Source organism: Prionailurus bengalensis, chromosome D4 (assembly GCF_016509475.1).
Source record: "Prionailurus bengalensis isolate Pbe53 chromosome D4, Fcat_Pben_1.1_paternal_pri, whole genome shotgun sequence".
Lineage (NCBI taxonomy): Eukaryota > Metazoa > Chordata > Mammalia > Carnivora > Felidae > Prionailurus > Prionailurus bengalensis.
In genome coordinates, this window is record NC_057359.1 from 31748560 (window position 1) to 31765498 (window position 16939).

The 16939-nt window shown below is 34.9% G+C and overlaps 1 protein-coding gene across 1 annotated transcript in view; it reads right to left on the reverse strand.

Annotated features, from left to right (window-relative positions):
• The window catches only part of KIAA2026 (KIAA2026 ortholog), a 133954-nt gene that overhangs the window by 103472 nt on the left and 13543 nt on the right, over positions 1–16939 (reverse strand). The window contains exon 2 of the mRNA XM_043565402.1: positions 9079–9279. Coding sequence (XP_043421337.1) covers positions 9079–9279 — 201 coding nt within the window. The remainder of the gene's footprint in view (positions 1–9078; positions 9280–16939) is intronic.

The window sequence follows — 16939 nt, forward strand, 5'->3', positions numbered from 1 at the left end:
TATCCATATAACAGGAGTCCAAGAAGAAGAAGAAGAAGAAGAAGAAGAAGAAGAAGAAGAAGAAAAGGGGCAGAAGTTTTCTTTCAACAAATTATAGCTGAGAACTCCCCTAATCGGGGGAAGGAAAAAGGCATTCAAGTCCAAGAGACACAGAGAACTCCCCTCAAAATCAACAAGAACAGGTCAATACCATGACATACTGTAGTGAAAACTGCAAAATACAAAGGTAAAGAAAGAAATCTGAAAGCAGCTAGGGACAAAATGTCCTTAACCTACGAGGGTAGACACATGGGTTAGCAACAGATCTGTCCACTGAAATTTGGCAGGCCAGAAGGGAGTGGCAGGATATATTCAACGTACTGAATGGGTAAAACATGCACCCAACAATTCTTTATTCAGCAAGACTTCATTGCGAATAGAAAGAGACAAAGGGTTTCCCCAACAAACAAAAACTAAAGGAGTCTGTGATTGCTAAACCAGCCCTGCATGAAATTTTAAGGGGTACTCTGAGCAGAGAATGAATGAATGAATGAATGAATGAAATTTAAAAATAAATAAATAAAAAGACCAAAGCAGCAAAGACTACCAAGGACCAGAGAACATCACCAGAAACACCAACTCTACAGGTAACACAATGGCACTAACTTTTTATTTTTCAATAATCACTCTGAATGTAAATGGACTAAAATCTTCAATCAAAAAGACACAGGGTATCAGAAAAAAATAATAAAACAAAACTCATGTATATGCTGCCTACAAGAGATATCTACACCTGAAGACATGTGCTGACTGAAAGTGAGGGGATAGAGAACCAACTATCATGCTAACGGATGTCAAAAGAAAGCCAGAGTTGCTATACTTATATCAGACAAACTAGATTTTAAAACAAAGACTGTAACAAGAGAAGAAGGGCATTATATCATCATTAGGGGTCTTTTCACCAAGAAAATCTAGCAATTGTAAATATTTATGTCCTCAACTTGGACAAAACCAAATATATAAATCAGTTAATCACAAACATAAAGGAATTCATCGATAATAATACAGTAATAGTAGGGAACTTTACTCCTCCACACACAGCAATGGACAGATCATCTAAGCAGAAAATCAACAAGGAAACAATGGCTTTCAATGACACACTGGACCAGCTGAACTTAACAGATATATTCAGAGCATTTCATCTTAAAGCAGCAGAATACACATTGTTCTGGAGTGTATATACAACATTCTGCAGAACAGATCACATACTGAGTCACAAATCAGCCCTCAACAGGTACAAAAAGATCAAGATCATACCATACATGTTTTCTGATTACAACACTATGAAACTTGAAGTCAACCACAAGAAAAAATTTGGAAAGTCCTCAAATATATGGAGGCTAAAGAACATCGTACTAAAAAATAAATAGGTTAACCAGGCAATTAAAGAAGAAATTAAAAAATACATGGAAGCCAATGAAAATGAAAACATGACAGTCCAAACCTTTTGGAATGCAGCAAAGACAATCCTAAGAGCAAAGTATATTGCAATTAAAGCCTATCTCAAGAAGCAAGAAAGGTCCTAAATGCACAACCTAGCCTTACACCTAAAGGAACTAGAAAAGGAACAGCAAATAAAGCTTTAGCCAGCAGAAGAAGGGAAATAATAAGGATTAGAGAAGAAATAAACAATATAGAAACAAACAAACAATATAACAGGTCAATGAAACTAAAGGCTAGTTCTTGGAAATAAAATTGATAACCCCTAGCCAGGCTTATCAAAAAGAAAAAAGAAAGGATCCAAATAGATAAAATCACAAACAAAAGAGGAGATTTTGCAAACACCACCACAGAAATACAATTATAAAAGAATACTATGAAAAATTATATGCCAAGAAACTGAGCAATCAGGAAGAAATGGACAAATTCCTAAAAACCCATAAACTACCAGGACGCCTAGATGGCTCAGTTGGTTAACCAAGAGTCTGTGCTGACAGTAAGAGCCTGCTTGAAATTCTCTCTCCTCTTTCTGCCCGTCCCCCACTTACACTCTTGCACTCTCTCTCTCTCAAAATAAATAAATAAACTTGCAAGAAAAAGAAAAGAAACCCACAAACTACGAAAACTGAAACAGTAAGAAATAGAAAATTTGAACAGACCCATAACCAGGAAAGAACTTGAATCAAAAAATCTCCCAAGAAACAAGAGTCCTGGGCCGGATGGCTTCCCAGGGGAATTCTACCAGTCATTTAAAGAAGAGTTCATACATAGTCTTCTCAAACTGTCCCCAAAAAAGTAAATGGAAGGAAATCTTCCAAACTTAATCTATGAAGCCAGCATTACCTTGATTCCAAAACCAGCTAAAGATCCCTCTAAAAAGGACAATTACACACTAATATCCCTGATGAACCTAGATGCAAAAAATTCTCAACAAGATACCAGCAAAGAGAATTCAACATTACATTAAAAAAAGTATTCACTATGATCAAATGGGATTTACTCCTGGGCTGCAGGGCTGGTTCAATATTTGCAAAACAATCACAGTGATACACCACATTAATAAAAGAAAGGATTAGGGGCACCTAGGTGGCTCAGTTGGTTGAGCATCCAACCTCAGCTCAGGTCATGATCTCACGGTCCGTGGGTTTGAGCCCCACGTCGGGCTCTGTGCTGACAGCTTGAAGCCTGGAGCCTGCTTCAGAATCTATGTCTCCCTCTCTCTCTCTGCCTCTCCCACACTCACACTCTCTCAAAAATGAATAAACATTAAAAAAAGAAAGAAAGAAAGGATTAGAACCATATAATTCTCTCAGTAGATGCAGAAAAAACATTGGACAAAATACAGCATCCATTCTTGATTTAAAAAAAAACCTCAACAGGGGCGCCTGGGTGGCTCAGTCGGTTAAGCATCTGACTTCGGCTCAGGTCATGATCTCACAGTCCGTGAGTTTGAGCCCCGCGTCGGGCTCTGTGCTGACAGCTCAGAGCCTGCAGCCTGCTTCGGATTCTGTGTCTCCCTTTTTCTAACCCTCCCCCGTTCATGCTCTCTCTCCGTCTCAAAAATAAATAAACATTAAAAAAAAATAAAAATAAAATTAAAAAAACCTCAACAAAGTACAGATAGATGGAACATACCTCAACATCATAAAGGCCGTATGTGTGAAAGATGCACAGCTAATCTCATCCTCAATGTGGAAAAACTGAGAGCCTTTCCCCTACAGTCAGGAACAAGATATGAATGCCCACTCTCACCATTACTACTTAATATAGCACTGAAAGTCTTAGACTCAGCAATCAAATAGCAAAAACAAATAAAAGGCATAGAAATTGCCAAGGAAGAAGTCAAACTTTCACTATTTGCAGATGCTATGATACTCTATGTAGAAAACCCAAAAGACTCCACCAAAAAATTGCTAGAACTAATACATGAATTCAGCAAAGTCGTGGGATATAAAATCAACATGCAGAAATCTTGCATTTCTATATACCAATAGCAAAGCAGCAGAAATCAAGGAACTGTTCCCATTTACAACTGCACCAAAAACAATAAGATACTTAAGAATAAACTTAACTACAGAGGTAAAAGATCTATACTCTTTAAACTATGGAACACTTATGAAAGATATTGAAGAAGACACAAAGAAATGGAAAAACATTCCATGTTCACTGACTGGAAGAAAAAACACTGTTAAAATATCTATACTACCCAAAGCAATCTATACATTTAATGCAATCCCTATCAAAATACCACCAGCATCCTTCACAGAGCTAGATCAAACAATCCTAAAATTTATATGGAACCAAAAAAGACCCAAATAGCCAAAGCAATCTTGAAAAATAAAAATAAAACTGGAGGCATCAGGATTCTGAATTTCACACTATTTTACAAAGCTGTAGTCACCAAGACAGTATGATACTGGCACAAAAACAAACACATAGATCAGTAGAAGAGAATAGAAAACACAGAAATGGACCCTCAACTATATGGTCAATTCATCTTTGAAAAAGCAGGGAAAAAAAACCAATAGAAAAAAAGTCTCTTCAATAAATGGTGCTGGGAAAACTGGATGGTGACATGCAGAAGAATAAAACTGGACCACTTTCTTATACCACACGCAAAAATAAATTCAAAATGGATGAAAGCCTCAAATGTTAGACAGGAAACTATCAAAATCCTACAGAAGAACACAGGCAGCAACTTCTCTGACCTTGGCTGGAGCAACTTCTTACCAGACATGCAGCCGAGAGACCAGGGAAAGAAAAGCAAACATGAACTATTGGGACCTCATCAAGAGAAAAAGCTTCTGCACTGCAAAGAAAACAACAAAACTAAAATGCAGCCTACAGAGTGGGAGAAGACATATGCAAATGACATATCCAATAAAGGGTTAGTATCCAAAATCTATAAAGAACTTATCGAACTCAACACCCACAAAACAAACAACCCAATTAAGAAGTGGGCAGAAGACATGAATAGACACTTTTCCAAAGAAGACATCCAGATGGCCAACCGACATATGAAAAAATGTTCAACATCACTCATCATTAGGGAAATACAAATCAAAACAAAAATAAGATAACACTCAACTGTTAGAAGGCTTAAAATTAACAAGACAAGAAACAACATGTGTTGGCAAGGATGCAGAGAAAGGAGAACCCTTTTGCACGGCTGGTGGGAATGCAAACTGGTGCAGCCACTCTGGAGAACGGTATGGAGGTTCCTCAAAAACCTGAAAACAGAACAATCCTATGATCCAGCAATTACACTATTAGGCATTTACCCGAAGGTTACAAAAATACAAATTTGAAGGGGTACATGCACCCCAATGTTTATAAGCAGCATTATCAATAATAAATAACTACCAAGTATGGAAAGAGCCCAAATGTCTATCAACTGATGAATGGATAAAGAAGATGTGGGATATACAGACAATGGAATATTATTCAGACATCAAAAAAAAAAAAAAAAAGAAAGAAAGAAAGAAAGAAAGAAAGAAATCTTGCCATTTGCAATGACATGAATGGAGCTAGAGAATATTGTGCTAAGTGAAATAAGTCAGTCTGAGAAAGACAAATACCATATCATCTCACTCATATGTGGAATTTAAGAAACAAAACAAATGAACAAAGGGAAAAGAAAGAGACAAATCAAGAAAGAGACTCTTAATTATGGAGAACAGGGGAGCCTGGGTGGCTCAGTTGGTTAAGTGTCTGACTTGGGCTCAGGTCAGGATCTCATGGTTTGTGAGTTCGAGCCCCGCATCAGGCTCTGTGCTGACAGCTCTGTGTCTCCCTCTCTCTCTGCTCCTCCCCCACTCATGCTCTGTCTCCCTCTCTCTCTCAAAAGTAAACATTAAAAAAATTTTTAAAAAAATTTTTAAATTATGGAGAACAAACTGATGGTTACTAGAAGGGAAGTGCAGTGTAGGATGGGTTAAATAGGTGATGAAGATTAAGGAATGCTGAGCACCTGGTGATGTATGGAAGTGCTGAATCACTACATTGTACACTTGAAACTAATATTACACTGTAGGTTAACTAACTGGAATTTAAATTAAAACTCAAGAAAAAATTACATATAGTTATGTCAGACTTTAAGTACTGATAGGGGAGAAAAAAAAAATGAAGTCAATGTAGATCTTTCTCCTTCAAAATGAAAGGAAAACTAAAAACTGTTTTCACACCAAAAAATTAAAGTTCATTGGCAGACCTACATTATGAGTAATGATAAAGAAAGTTGTTTAGGCAGTAGAAAAATGACACCAGATGGCATCATGGATCAATACAAAGGAAGGCAGATTGTTGGGAAGAGTATATGTATGGATAAATTTAAAATGCGTTTCCCCCCTCATTCTTAAAGTTCTTCAACAAGTAACTGTTTGAAGAACATACAATAATGGAGCATTGGGGTTTATAATACATTGTAGAAGTAAATAACAACAACAGCACAAAGTATGAGAAGAGGTAAATAGTAGTATACTGTAAAGTAGTATAACATTTGAAGTTAAATGGGATAAATAGCCTAGAGAAGCCACTAAAAAAAAAAAAAAAAAATTCAAACAATGATGGCTCAAAAGCCAACAGTGGAGATACATGCAATGTTAAACAGTGTCAGAAATATTATCAGGGATAAAAAGAGATACTCATAGTAATAAGGACACCAACCCATCAAAAAACCCTAAGCATCAAAATCTTTCAGAACTTAGAGTACAGACAAAAGGCCCTATACTAAAATCAATTGTGTATCTCTACAAAACTCTATACAAAATATCTATACAAAATTGTGTTTCTATATAAAAACTAATACATTGACTTTAAAAAATGATTTACAATCTCATTAAAAACATGAAAATATGTATGGATAAAGTTAACCAAATATATGGAAAAGGTAAACAATTTAAAATTACAAAATAGCACTGAAAGAAATTTACAATTATCTGGAAACTGACTGATAAATTCCATGCAATCTCAATCAAAATTTCCTCAGGCTGTTTTTTTGTAGGAGCTTACAATATGATATGAATCACATAGAAATAAATGCAAAGATCCTAGAATAACCTAACAATTTTGAAAACAAAAAACAAAGACTCATATTACCAAATTTCAAGGCTTACTATAAAAGCTATAGCAATCAAGTCAATATATTATTAGCCTAAGAACAGACCTATAGATAAATGAAATAATATAAATTCCACAAAGACTCACAAATATATGTTCATCTGATTTTCAACTAAAATGCAAATCTAAGAACAGTTTTTTCAACAAATGATACTGGGACAATAGACTATCCATATGGGAAAAATAATAAACTTTTATCCTTACTTCAAACCACATATAAAAATTAAGTTAAAAAAAAATTAAGTTCAAATGAATCACAAACCTAACCATAAAATAAAAATTTAGAAATTTCTGGGAAAAAAGGGAGAAAATTCATAATCTTGGGTAAGCTAAGATTTCTTAAGTCCTAAAAAGCACAAAACATCAAAAAAAAAAAAAAAAAAAGAACAAACCCAAAGTTAAAATTTTCTTTTTCTTAAAATTAAACACTGAAAATGAAAGGCCATAGACAGAAAATATCTGCAATACATATATATCTGACAAAGTACTTGTATCCATAATATATAAAAGAATTATTAAAATTCAATAATAAAAGGCATGGGAATGACAAGAGCAGTTTCTTCTGGGGACAAAGATAAAATACAGGGAATCAATTTTATCTACGTTAATTTCTTTAAAAACTGCTAAGTAGTGGGTACACAGGCCTTTATTATAATTTTATTTATTCTTTGCTTCATCTTTAAAATATTTACAACTTAAAAATCAAAAGTTAACACTACACCCAAAGAAAAACTTTAATTCATATTACTCTATGAAACTATCATAGTCATTAAGACATTTAATACATAATTTAATACATTTAATTGATGTATTAAAATATAAAATATAAATATAAAATATAAAAAATATAAAATACAAAAAATAAGACATTTAATACATAAACATAATACATAAACACTAAGACATTTAATACATAAACACATGTAAAATCGGAGGAAGCAAAAAGATTCAGTTATATTTCTAGTTTTTTACTAGTCATTCCTACTTGAATGATTAAATGTTTCTCTTATCACTTCAAACAACTAACTAAAAAGAATTTACTGATCTTTCCCCATACGATGGACTTAGACTCTTCTTTTTTCTTTGTTCATTCCATCATTTTACAAGTCATAAATCAGCATACTGTTTAGGGGCACAACCTTCAGGGCCAAACTGCCTGGGTTCAAATACTGACTACCACTCAAAAACTGCCTAACCTTGAGCAAGTTAATTAATCTCTCTGTGCTTCAGGACAAATGTTAAATACATGTAAGATGCCTAGAGCTAAACCTGGCAAATAATCATATTCAATAAATGATTACCATTCTTTTTTCTCCTTTGTAACTGCTCAATCACCATGATTATAACTGTGTCCTGACTTATCTTTGTCTTTTTTTAATCTTTGTTCCCCCTTAGTATCAAGGAAGGTATTAAGTAAGTCTTGTTACTTGCTCCCATAACAATCTGACCTCTCTCTCCCTATTTCTGGTCATCAGTAGTGGAGATCTAGACTACTACAGCTTTCTTCCTACTTGCCTTCCTCTTCATTTTCTCTCCATTCCAATCTATTATACTCTATTGTGGGATTAATCTTTATCCCTTTCCATAAAATCCCCTTTCTTACAGCAAGAGTAGTTCTATGAGGTTTTGTAGAAGGAAAAAAAAGCATTTCACAGTGGGTTCTGAATTAATCACTAGAATAAAAAGTATGGTAGAAGAAAGTCTCAAAGTTGAGTTTTAATCATACAGTTATCAAAGCAAGCTAAATTTATTACTATGAAAGTAGCAACAACATATTATAAATTGCTTTTGAGTAAGCATTAGCAGTTCCCTATTATATCAGCAATCATTCCTACCATAGTTTGAGTCTGAGATTTGATTTAGTATAAAAATCACCAGTCTTTTCTGAGTAATCACTCACCTCTCTGGGCCCTTGTCTCTTTGTTATAAATAAAATGTTATATAAATGCCATTAGTCCATGCTCCCAGATCCTAGAAGGTAACACTAATTAAGCACAACATTCTTTCTTGATGAGCCCAGAGTAAGCTGAGTATCCAGAAAATTAATACCAATGGAGAAACTAGCAGAGGTAAACCTATGTGTCATTTTGAACTACATAATCTTTGTAATTTCTTTTAATTTTAAATGTATGTGAAACTATTCTAAGGCTATACAAATCTATATAAAACTCTCTTAATTTAAAATTTGATAATACTTCTATTTCCATTTATAATTCTAGAAATCTAGAAGGCATTCTGAAATCTTTTGTCAAAATTATTTTTTATAGTTTCAAAGTAATTTGGATTAAAATTTAAAATTATATTTTTAAACAAATTTCACTGTGATTATTTCATTATGAATTCATACACTTGGTGACCATGTATTTTGCATCACTACTAAAATGGGCCCAAATTGACATGGGCACACAAAAGTTATATAAGCTATTCTTTGAAAAGTAGTTCCTAGAAATTTAAACATGAAACTTTTTTTTTAACATTTACCTTTTTTCTTCTTTTGCTCTCAGCTGTTCTTCCTGTCTCAAAACTTGAACCATTATTGACTCAAAAACTCCACTTGTCAAGCCTGCCAAACTTCGTGGTGTTGACCGACGCCTTGTTGAGGTACATGCAGTTCCCTTCTCATCCTCCAGTCCATAATAGCCTCTAGATGTGACTGCTATCGTTGTCTTTTCTCTCAGGTGCCTTGGAGAAGAATAAGTCAATTCATAAGGTTAAACCTTCTGGGTAAGCAATAAACCCACTTAGCCAGCATCTTAAGAATAATCCCTTTTGCTAATTATATAAAAAGTATATAGTTAAACCTTACTTAACTAACTAAGCTCCAGATTTTTTTTTTTTTTGATGTTCATTTTTGAGAGAAAGAGAGAGAGAGAGAGCAAGCACACAGGGGGAGGACAGATAGAGGGAGACAGAGGATCTGAAGTGGGTTCTCTGAAAGCAGAAAGCCCAATATGGGGCTGGAACTCAAGAGCCACAAGATCATGACCTCAGCCAAAGTCAGATGCTTAACTGACTGAGCCACCCAGGTGCCCCTATGCTCCAGATTTTTATTCACCCTACGTTAATTTCTAGTTTTCCTTACCCATATCATAAAATCAGTCTGAGTGATAGTCCCTTCCCAACATTTAAGAAATATATAAATCTTGGGTCGCCTGGGTGGCTCAGTTGGTTAGGCGTCCGACTTCAGCTCAGGTCATGATCTCGTGGTCAGCAGGCTCGAGCCCCACGTTGGGCTCTGTGCTGGCAGCTCAGAGCCTGGAGCCTGCTTCAGATTCTGTGTCTCCCTCTCTCTCTGCCCCTCCCCCACTTATGCTCTGTCTCTCTCCCTCTCTCAAAAATAAATAAACATTAAAAAAATTAAAAAAAAGAAATATATAAATCTTTAGCACGAAAATTAAGCATTAAAACACTATCTCTTTAATGGAAAAAAAGTTTATTGTTTGCAAAATTAAATGCAGCTCATCTTTACATTTCTTCATGTATTTCATACTACTTATCATTGGTATAGGAGAATAAACGATACTACAAAAACATTTTGAGGGAGTAAATTCATGGTACATAAACACTTTGAAGAAATTCTAAACAAATGAAGTATTACAACATGTAAGTGCAAATTCAGAAAACTGACTAACCTATAATAAGAATCTAGGAATTAAGATGACCTCTTCAATGTCACCACAAATGTCTCTCTACTCTATAATGTTCTATTAATATTAGACTAGGACTTGAAAATACTGCTGAAAAAGTTTCTCAGGAGTTTAATTATCCATATATCCCCTTAATGAATTTGAAATAACTGATTAAAATAATGTATAATGGAAGGGATGCCTGGGTAGCTCAGTCGTTTAAGCATTCAACTCATGATTTTGGCTCAGGCCATGATCTCATGATTGTGAGATCAAGCCCCACAACAGGCTCTGCGCTGAGTGTGCAGTATGCCTGGAGTCTCTCTGTCCCTCTCTCTCTCTTTCTCTCTCTGCTTTTTCCTGCTAGTGAGCACACGCATACTCATTCTCTCTCTCTCAAAATAAGTAAATAAACATAAAAAAAATTTACACTGGGGAAAAAACATTAATCTTATCAAGTTTTAAAGTTTAAATTAAAACCTGACTTCTGAACTTTTATCTGTAAAAGGGAGAATTACAAAAAGCATCAGGGAAAATACATACTCTTCTACCTTGCAAAATATTCCAGAGCCTCTGAAGGTTTTGTACATGGTGTTGTTTCTACAATGGCAAAATCAAGTCAATACCCCAGGTAAGCATTCAATACACTCGATAAGAATCTATGTAAATTAAAAGTTGACCCTGTAATCAAATTTTCCTGCTTTCCTACAAGCTTTTCTTAAAATAGGGTAAGGTTCAACAAAACAAACCTTAATGGCATGAAATACAATCAAATGCCTGTCCATCTTGGACTTTGTTCACAGTGGTTTATTACTTTAAATTAGAAGAATTTTTATAACAATCTTAGTCTCAGGCCATCTAGATCCCATGAATGGTACAACTACAAGATTCTATTGAACTATGGCACTGTTATGTATTTTCTTTGTTATAGGGGATAATAATGTAACTGATTTAGCTTTAAGTAGGTCATGAACTTTTAAATTAGTTTTCAACTAATCCTGAAGAATTTGGGCTAATGTAGCCACACTGTTTCAGGCTGTGATTATTTTATGCACAATAGCGTAGATCTGTATGATGGCTAATTGGGCTGGGAATAAGGAATGTGGACCAAAATTTAATAAACTGACTGGTGATAAAAGTAATTTTAATTACTTCCTCATCAATACTAATGGAAGAGAACATTAATGCACTGAAACATGAGTTCTCAGAGGTCACAGTATATGCAGAGCACTGGGAGTAAGGAGAGTTGAGGGAAATAGTAAGACACACAGCTAAATTGTTACGTAAACAAGTCAGCAACCAAATTTTACCCTTTAACTTCAAGTAGAGAAGTCCTACAAGTAGAAAAGATAAAGTTATATAAACTACTTTTTAAACAGTATTTTTAAACAGAAATTTGAAACAGTAAATTTAAACAGAAATTATCCTTTAGAGAAATATTCAAAGAGAAATTAATATCCTTTACTACTCATCAGAAATAAAAATGGATATGCTTTGATAGTTATCATTCATAATTAAAATACAAGAAGGAAAACTGTAATGTACCTTTCATATCAACATGTAAAGATTAAAAAGACATATTCCTCAGTGTTGGGGAGAATCTAAGAAAAGAATAATTCTATACAATATTGGATGTGTAAAATGGGCACACCATTTTTATAAGTCAATTTGGTAAGAATCATTAAAATTTAACGTGCACATATCCTTTGACCCTTCATGCTCCTAGAAATTTACCCTACAGGCATATCTCCACAACTGTGAGCAATAATACACACACACACACACACACACACACACACACACACACACATACACACACACACACACGTTTGCACAGAGTATTTTTAAAAAGAATAACCCCCAAGGCCCCTGGGTGGTTCAGTAAGTTAAGCGACTAACTCTTGGTTTCAGCTCAGATCATGATCTCATGGTTTGTGAGTTCAAGCCCTGTGTCAGTCTCTGCAGCTGGCAGCACAGAGCCTGCTTGGGATTATCTCTCTTCCTCTCTCTTTGCCCCTCCCCTGCTCATGCTGTCTCTGTCTCTCTCAAAATAAATAGGTAAACTTAAATAAAAAAGTAAAAAGAATAACCTGTAAACATAAATGTCCTTCTATACAACATGGATTAAATAATGTGTACCATAACATGGAATAACATCCATCCATCAAAAGGAGTAAGGAAGTCTGTATGTACTCACTATAAAAGATGTCTACATTACATTGCTGAATGTGAAAAAAATTCTGAATATATCTTTTAAGCCAAAAGCAATCATATATAAATGAGTATATGTAAACATATATATGACACCAAGTAGCATGTGTGTTTGTATACAAGTTCAAAGTGTCATCTGACTACTGCAATCTCTTTGTGACAGGCACCCTGGCTTCTACTCTGATCTCTTTACAGTCTATTCTTCATGCAGCAACCCAGGTCATCCTTTCGAAAGGTAATCAGATCATGTCATCCCCCTGCTCTGTCTCCTCCAAAGCCTTTCAGTTACACTTAAAATAAAAACCAAAATTCTGATGGCCTATAAGACCAGTGTGATATGACCCTCATCAACCACTCCAGACCTCATTTTATACCATTTTGCTCATTGCTCTTTGTGTTCTGGCCACAAATGTCTCTGTTATTCTTAGTCATACCAATATCAGCTTTGCCTTTGATCAAGCTCATCCTCACTTCAGGCACTATTCCCCCAGGTATCTGTATGGCTAGGCATTATCACTTTATCCTAATGTCTGTTCAACAGCAGTTGAGAGGACTTCCTGAGAGGACTTCCCTGACCATCATAACTGGTAAAGGATCCCTTGTTACTCTGTTCCCTTACCCATTTCTTTTCCTTCCTGTTTACCACAACATTATATTGTATAATTACCTATTTATTTGGTAATTTTTCAACTCACCAGAATAAAAGCTCCAGGAGAATAAGGATTTTGTTTTTTTAATGGATGTAACTTCAGAGCCACACACACACACACACACACACACACACACACAAGATATATGGAAGGATACAAGCCAAGCTATTTTTCATTTTAAATTTACAGACATAATTCAAGTTGAAAAATTGCAGCCATCTATTTTCTCCAGAGTGAAATACCTATCAAACAATTGTTACTAACTACTTGGGTTTCATTTATCAGAGAATAAAATGCAATAAGACAAAAATAAATCTTACCTCCAAATAAGAATTGTCAGACAACCAATCAACAATCAAATCATACATTAAAGTAACTCTCCCTTTCCAAAATTCAAGCTTTTGTACTATTAGGAAAATTAGTTTATGAAATCACTCTGGCAATAGTTTGAAAATAACAGATTGCTAACTATAAGCAAAAGCTAAGCAATAATTATAGTGGACTCATTGAGTTTTAGTTACCCTTTGGTTTTTTTTTTTTTTTTTTTTTTTTTCACATAAAGCATCAAAGGTCTTTTCTGTGTTAACACATTCCAAATTTCAGAATTCAGAGGCTTAATTCTGTTTCAAATTATTCAAGTTAAGTATTAATAAAGAAGTAAATGGCTATTTAAGCTTTACTTATGGTTAATACATGCACTAACACTGCCCACCCCAAAAAAACAGATGTTTGAAAAAGTTTCCCTTATTATGTGATTTTCGTTGTTGCTATCAAAACAAAGAAATGTGTCACCTATAAAAACCCTATCTGTACAACTAAAACTTGGAAACAAAATTATCTAATCTGTTTAAAAATATTCTAAATAAAGAGTTTCAGTCAAAATTTTTAAATGCGACTACTACAGCCCTCAGAGTGCTAGCAAGGCAATACTAAAACGGATGTAATGTTTAATGAAAAGACTATTCACAAATGCGTAGCCAACGTTAAGGGAAATTAGTAAGGGATGGTGAAGCACTCTTGGGCTAGCTAGGGAGCTATCATCACTCTGGACCCAAAAGGGGAAAAAGAAGGGATCATTACTAGAACAAAGGAAGCTATAATTACAGAAGAGGGCCACAGAATGATGGAGCACAGTTACTGATGACATATAGCCCAGCAAAGCGAAAGCCATTAGGCTATCCTGACCTCTCTCCAGTCCTCCTGTCAGTGCCTCCCATTGACTGAACCCAATCAAAAGCCAGAACACAAGGCAGACCAGTTGATGCAGTCCTTAGAAATCAGCCTCCTGGGACACAGCACAGTGCACAAAAGTGGAGAATAGATTTGGATGGGCAAATGAAAATTATCCATCAAAGTAGAACCGTAGTATTATTAGACTTCAAGAACAACTATTTGAAATTAGGGAAGACAAAACTCTCATTGGTTTATTTCAACAAAAACTTTTGCCTGTCTAATATAGTCAGCCCAGCTTACAATGCCATTCCATCTGGATGTATGCATCTTTATGAGCTCTGAACTACAAAAGTCATTAAAGCCAAGTATTAAAATAAATTTAATATAAAACAAAACTTTCAAATAGTTCTACAGTCAAGTATTAACCAAGGTTTTCAAAACTAATGAAATATCACAATGCCCTCACCAAAACTAACGTTTTGTAACATTAATGTTAACACTTATTTTAAAATATGCTTATCTCTCATGTTTAAGTATTTAGATTGTAACACTTTACAATATACAAAATATAATAGTACAGAATATGATTAAATGATTGATAAATAAATATAGATACATTGGGGGTACCTATTCAAAATATTTTCTGCTTGGGAAGCCAGATCATAAAAGTTTGGAAACAAGTACTCTCATATTCAGCTGTACTGAATATCCAGAAAAGTTTTAAGAAAAAAAGTCTTCATGCCTACAAAAAAAGGTATTTATTAGGCTATGAAATTTATTTCTTACTTGATCTTCCTTACCTACTATTCTCCCAGTTATTACTCTTATTCCCCTTGCATTTTTAACCCATCATCATCCAGATCTCCAATCCCTTATTTGATTCCTTCATTTGCACTAATATAATTCAGCCTTTTAGCTATCCACATATCAGGTAGTTGGGACCCATCATACCTGACAAACTGCTGATCTCATCTCTCTTAACCAATTATCCGTCTCAGGCATTCCATCTTTCTTGCACTGACAGCATGAAGCCTGCTCGGGATTTTCTGTCTCCCTCTCTCTCTGCCCCTCCCCCATTCACACTCTCTCAAAAATAAATAATTAAATGATTTATTTTAAACCTAAAATATTTTTATGAATTTTTTTTATTTGAATTCCAGTATAGTCAACATATGCTGTTATATTAGTTTTAGGTATACAATACTGATTCAACATTCCATACATCACCTAGTGCTCATCACAAGTACACTCCTTAAGCCCCATCCTCTATTTCACCCATTCTTCCACTCACCTCCTCCCTGATAACCATCAATTTGTTCTCTATACTTAAGAGTCTGTTTCCTGGTTTGTCTTTTTTTCCTTTTGCTTGTTTTTTTTCTTAAATTCCACAAGTGAAATCATATAATATTTTTCTGACTTATTTTGCCTACCACTATATTCTCTAGCTTGCATCCATGTCACTGCAAATAACAAGATTTCCTTTGTTTTTATGACTGAATAATATTCCATTGTAGATACATACCATTATTCTTTATCCATTCATCAGCTGATGGACACTTGGGTTTCTACGATAAAAATTTGCTGCCATAGATAATGCTACTATAAACATCAGGGTGCATGTATCCCTTTGAATTAGTGTTCTTGTATTCTTTGCATAAACACCCCATAGTGAAAATGCTGAATCGTAGTTCTATTTTTAACTTTTGAGGAACCTCCATACTGTTTTCCACAGTGGCTCCACCAGTGTGAATTCCCACCAACAATGCACAAATGTTCCTTTTTCTCCACATCCTCGCCAATACCTGTTGTTTCTTGTGCTGTTGATTTTAGCCATTCTGACAGGTGTGAGGAGATATCTCATTATAGTTTTGATTTGCATTTCTCTGATGATCAGTCATGTTGAGCATTCTTTTATGTGTCTATTGGCCATATGTACTCTTCTTTGGAGAAATGTCTGTTCATGTCTTCCCCATTTTTTAATTGCGTTTTTTTTTTTGGCATAGAGTTTCATAAGTTCTTTATATATTTTTGATACTGACCCTTTATCAGATGTCATTTCCAAATATCTTCTTCCATTCTGTAGAGGTTGCCTTTCAGTTTTGTTCGACTTGCCTTTCAGTTTGATTTCCTTCACTGTGCAAATGCTCTTTATTTTTATGTAGTCCCAAAAGTGTATTTTTGCTTTTGTTTCCCTTGCCTCACAATACATATCCAGGAAAAAGTTGCTATGGCTGATGTCAAAGAAGTTACTACTTGTGTTCTCTTCTAGGATTTTGATGGTTTCAGGTCTCCCAGTTAGGTCTTTAATCCATTTTGAATTTATTTTTATTTTTTTTTCAACGTTTATTTATTTTGGGGACAGAGAGAGACAGAGCATGAACAGGGGAGGGGCAGAGAGAGAGGGAGACACAGAATCGGAAACGGGCTCCAGGTTCTGAGCCATCAGCCCAGAGCCTGACGCGGGGCTCGAACTCACGGACCGCGAGTTCGTGACCTGGCTGAAGTCGGACGCTTAACCGACTGCGCCACCCAGGCGCCCCTGAATTTATTTTTTAATAGGTGTAAGAAAGTGGTCCAGCTTCTTTCTTTTGCATGTTGCTGTCCAGTTTTCCCAATACCATTTGTTAAAGAGACTGTCCTTTTCCCATTGGACATTCTTTCCTGTTTTGTCAAAATTAATTG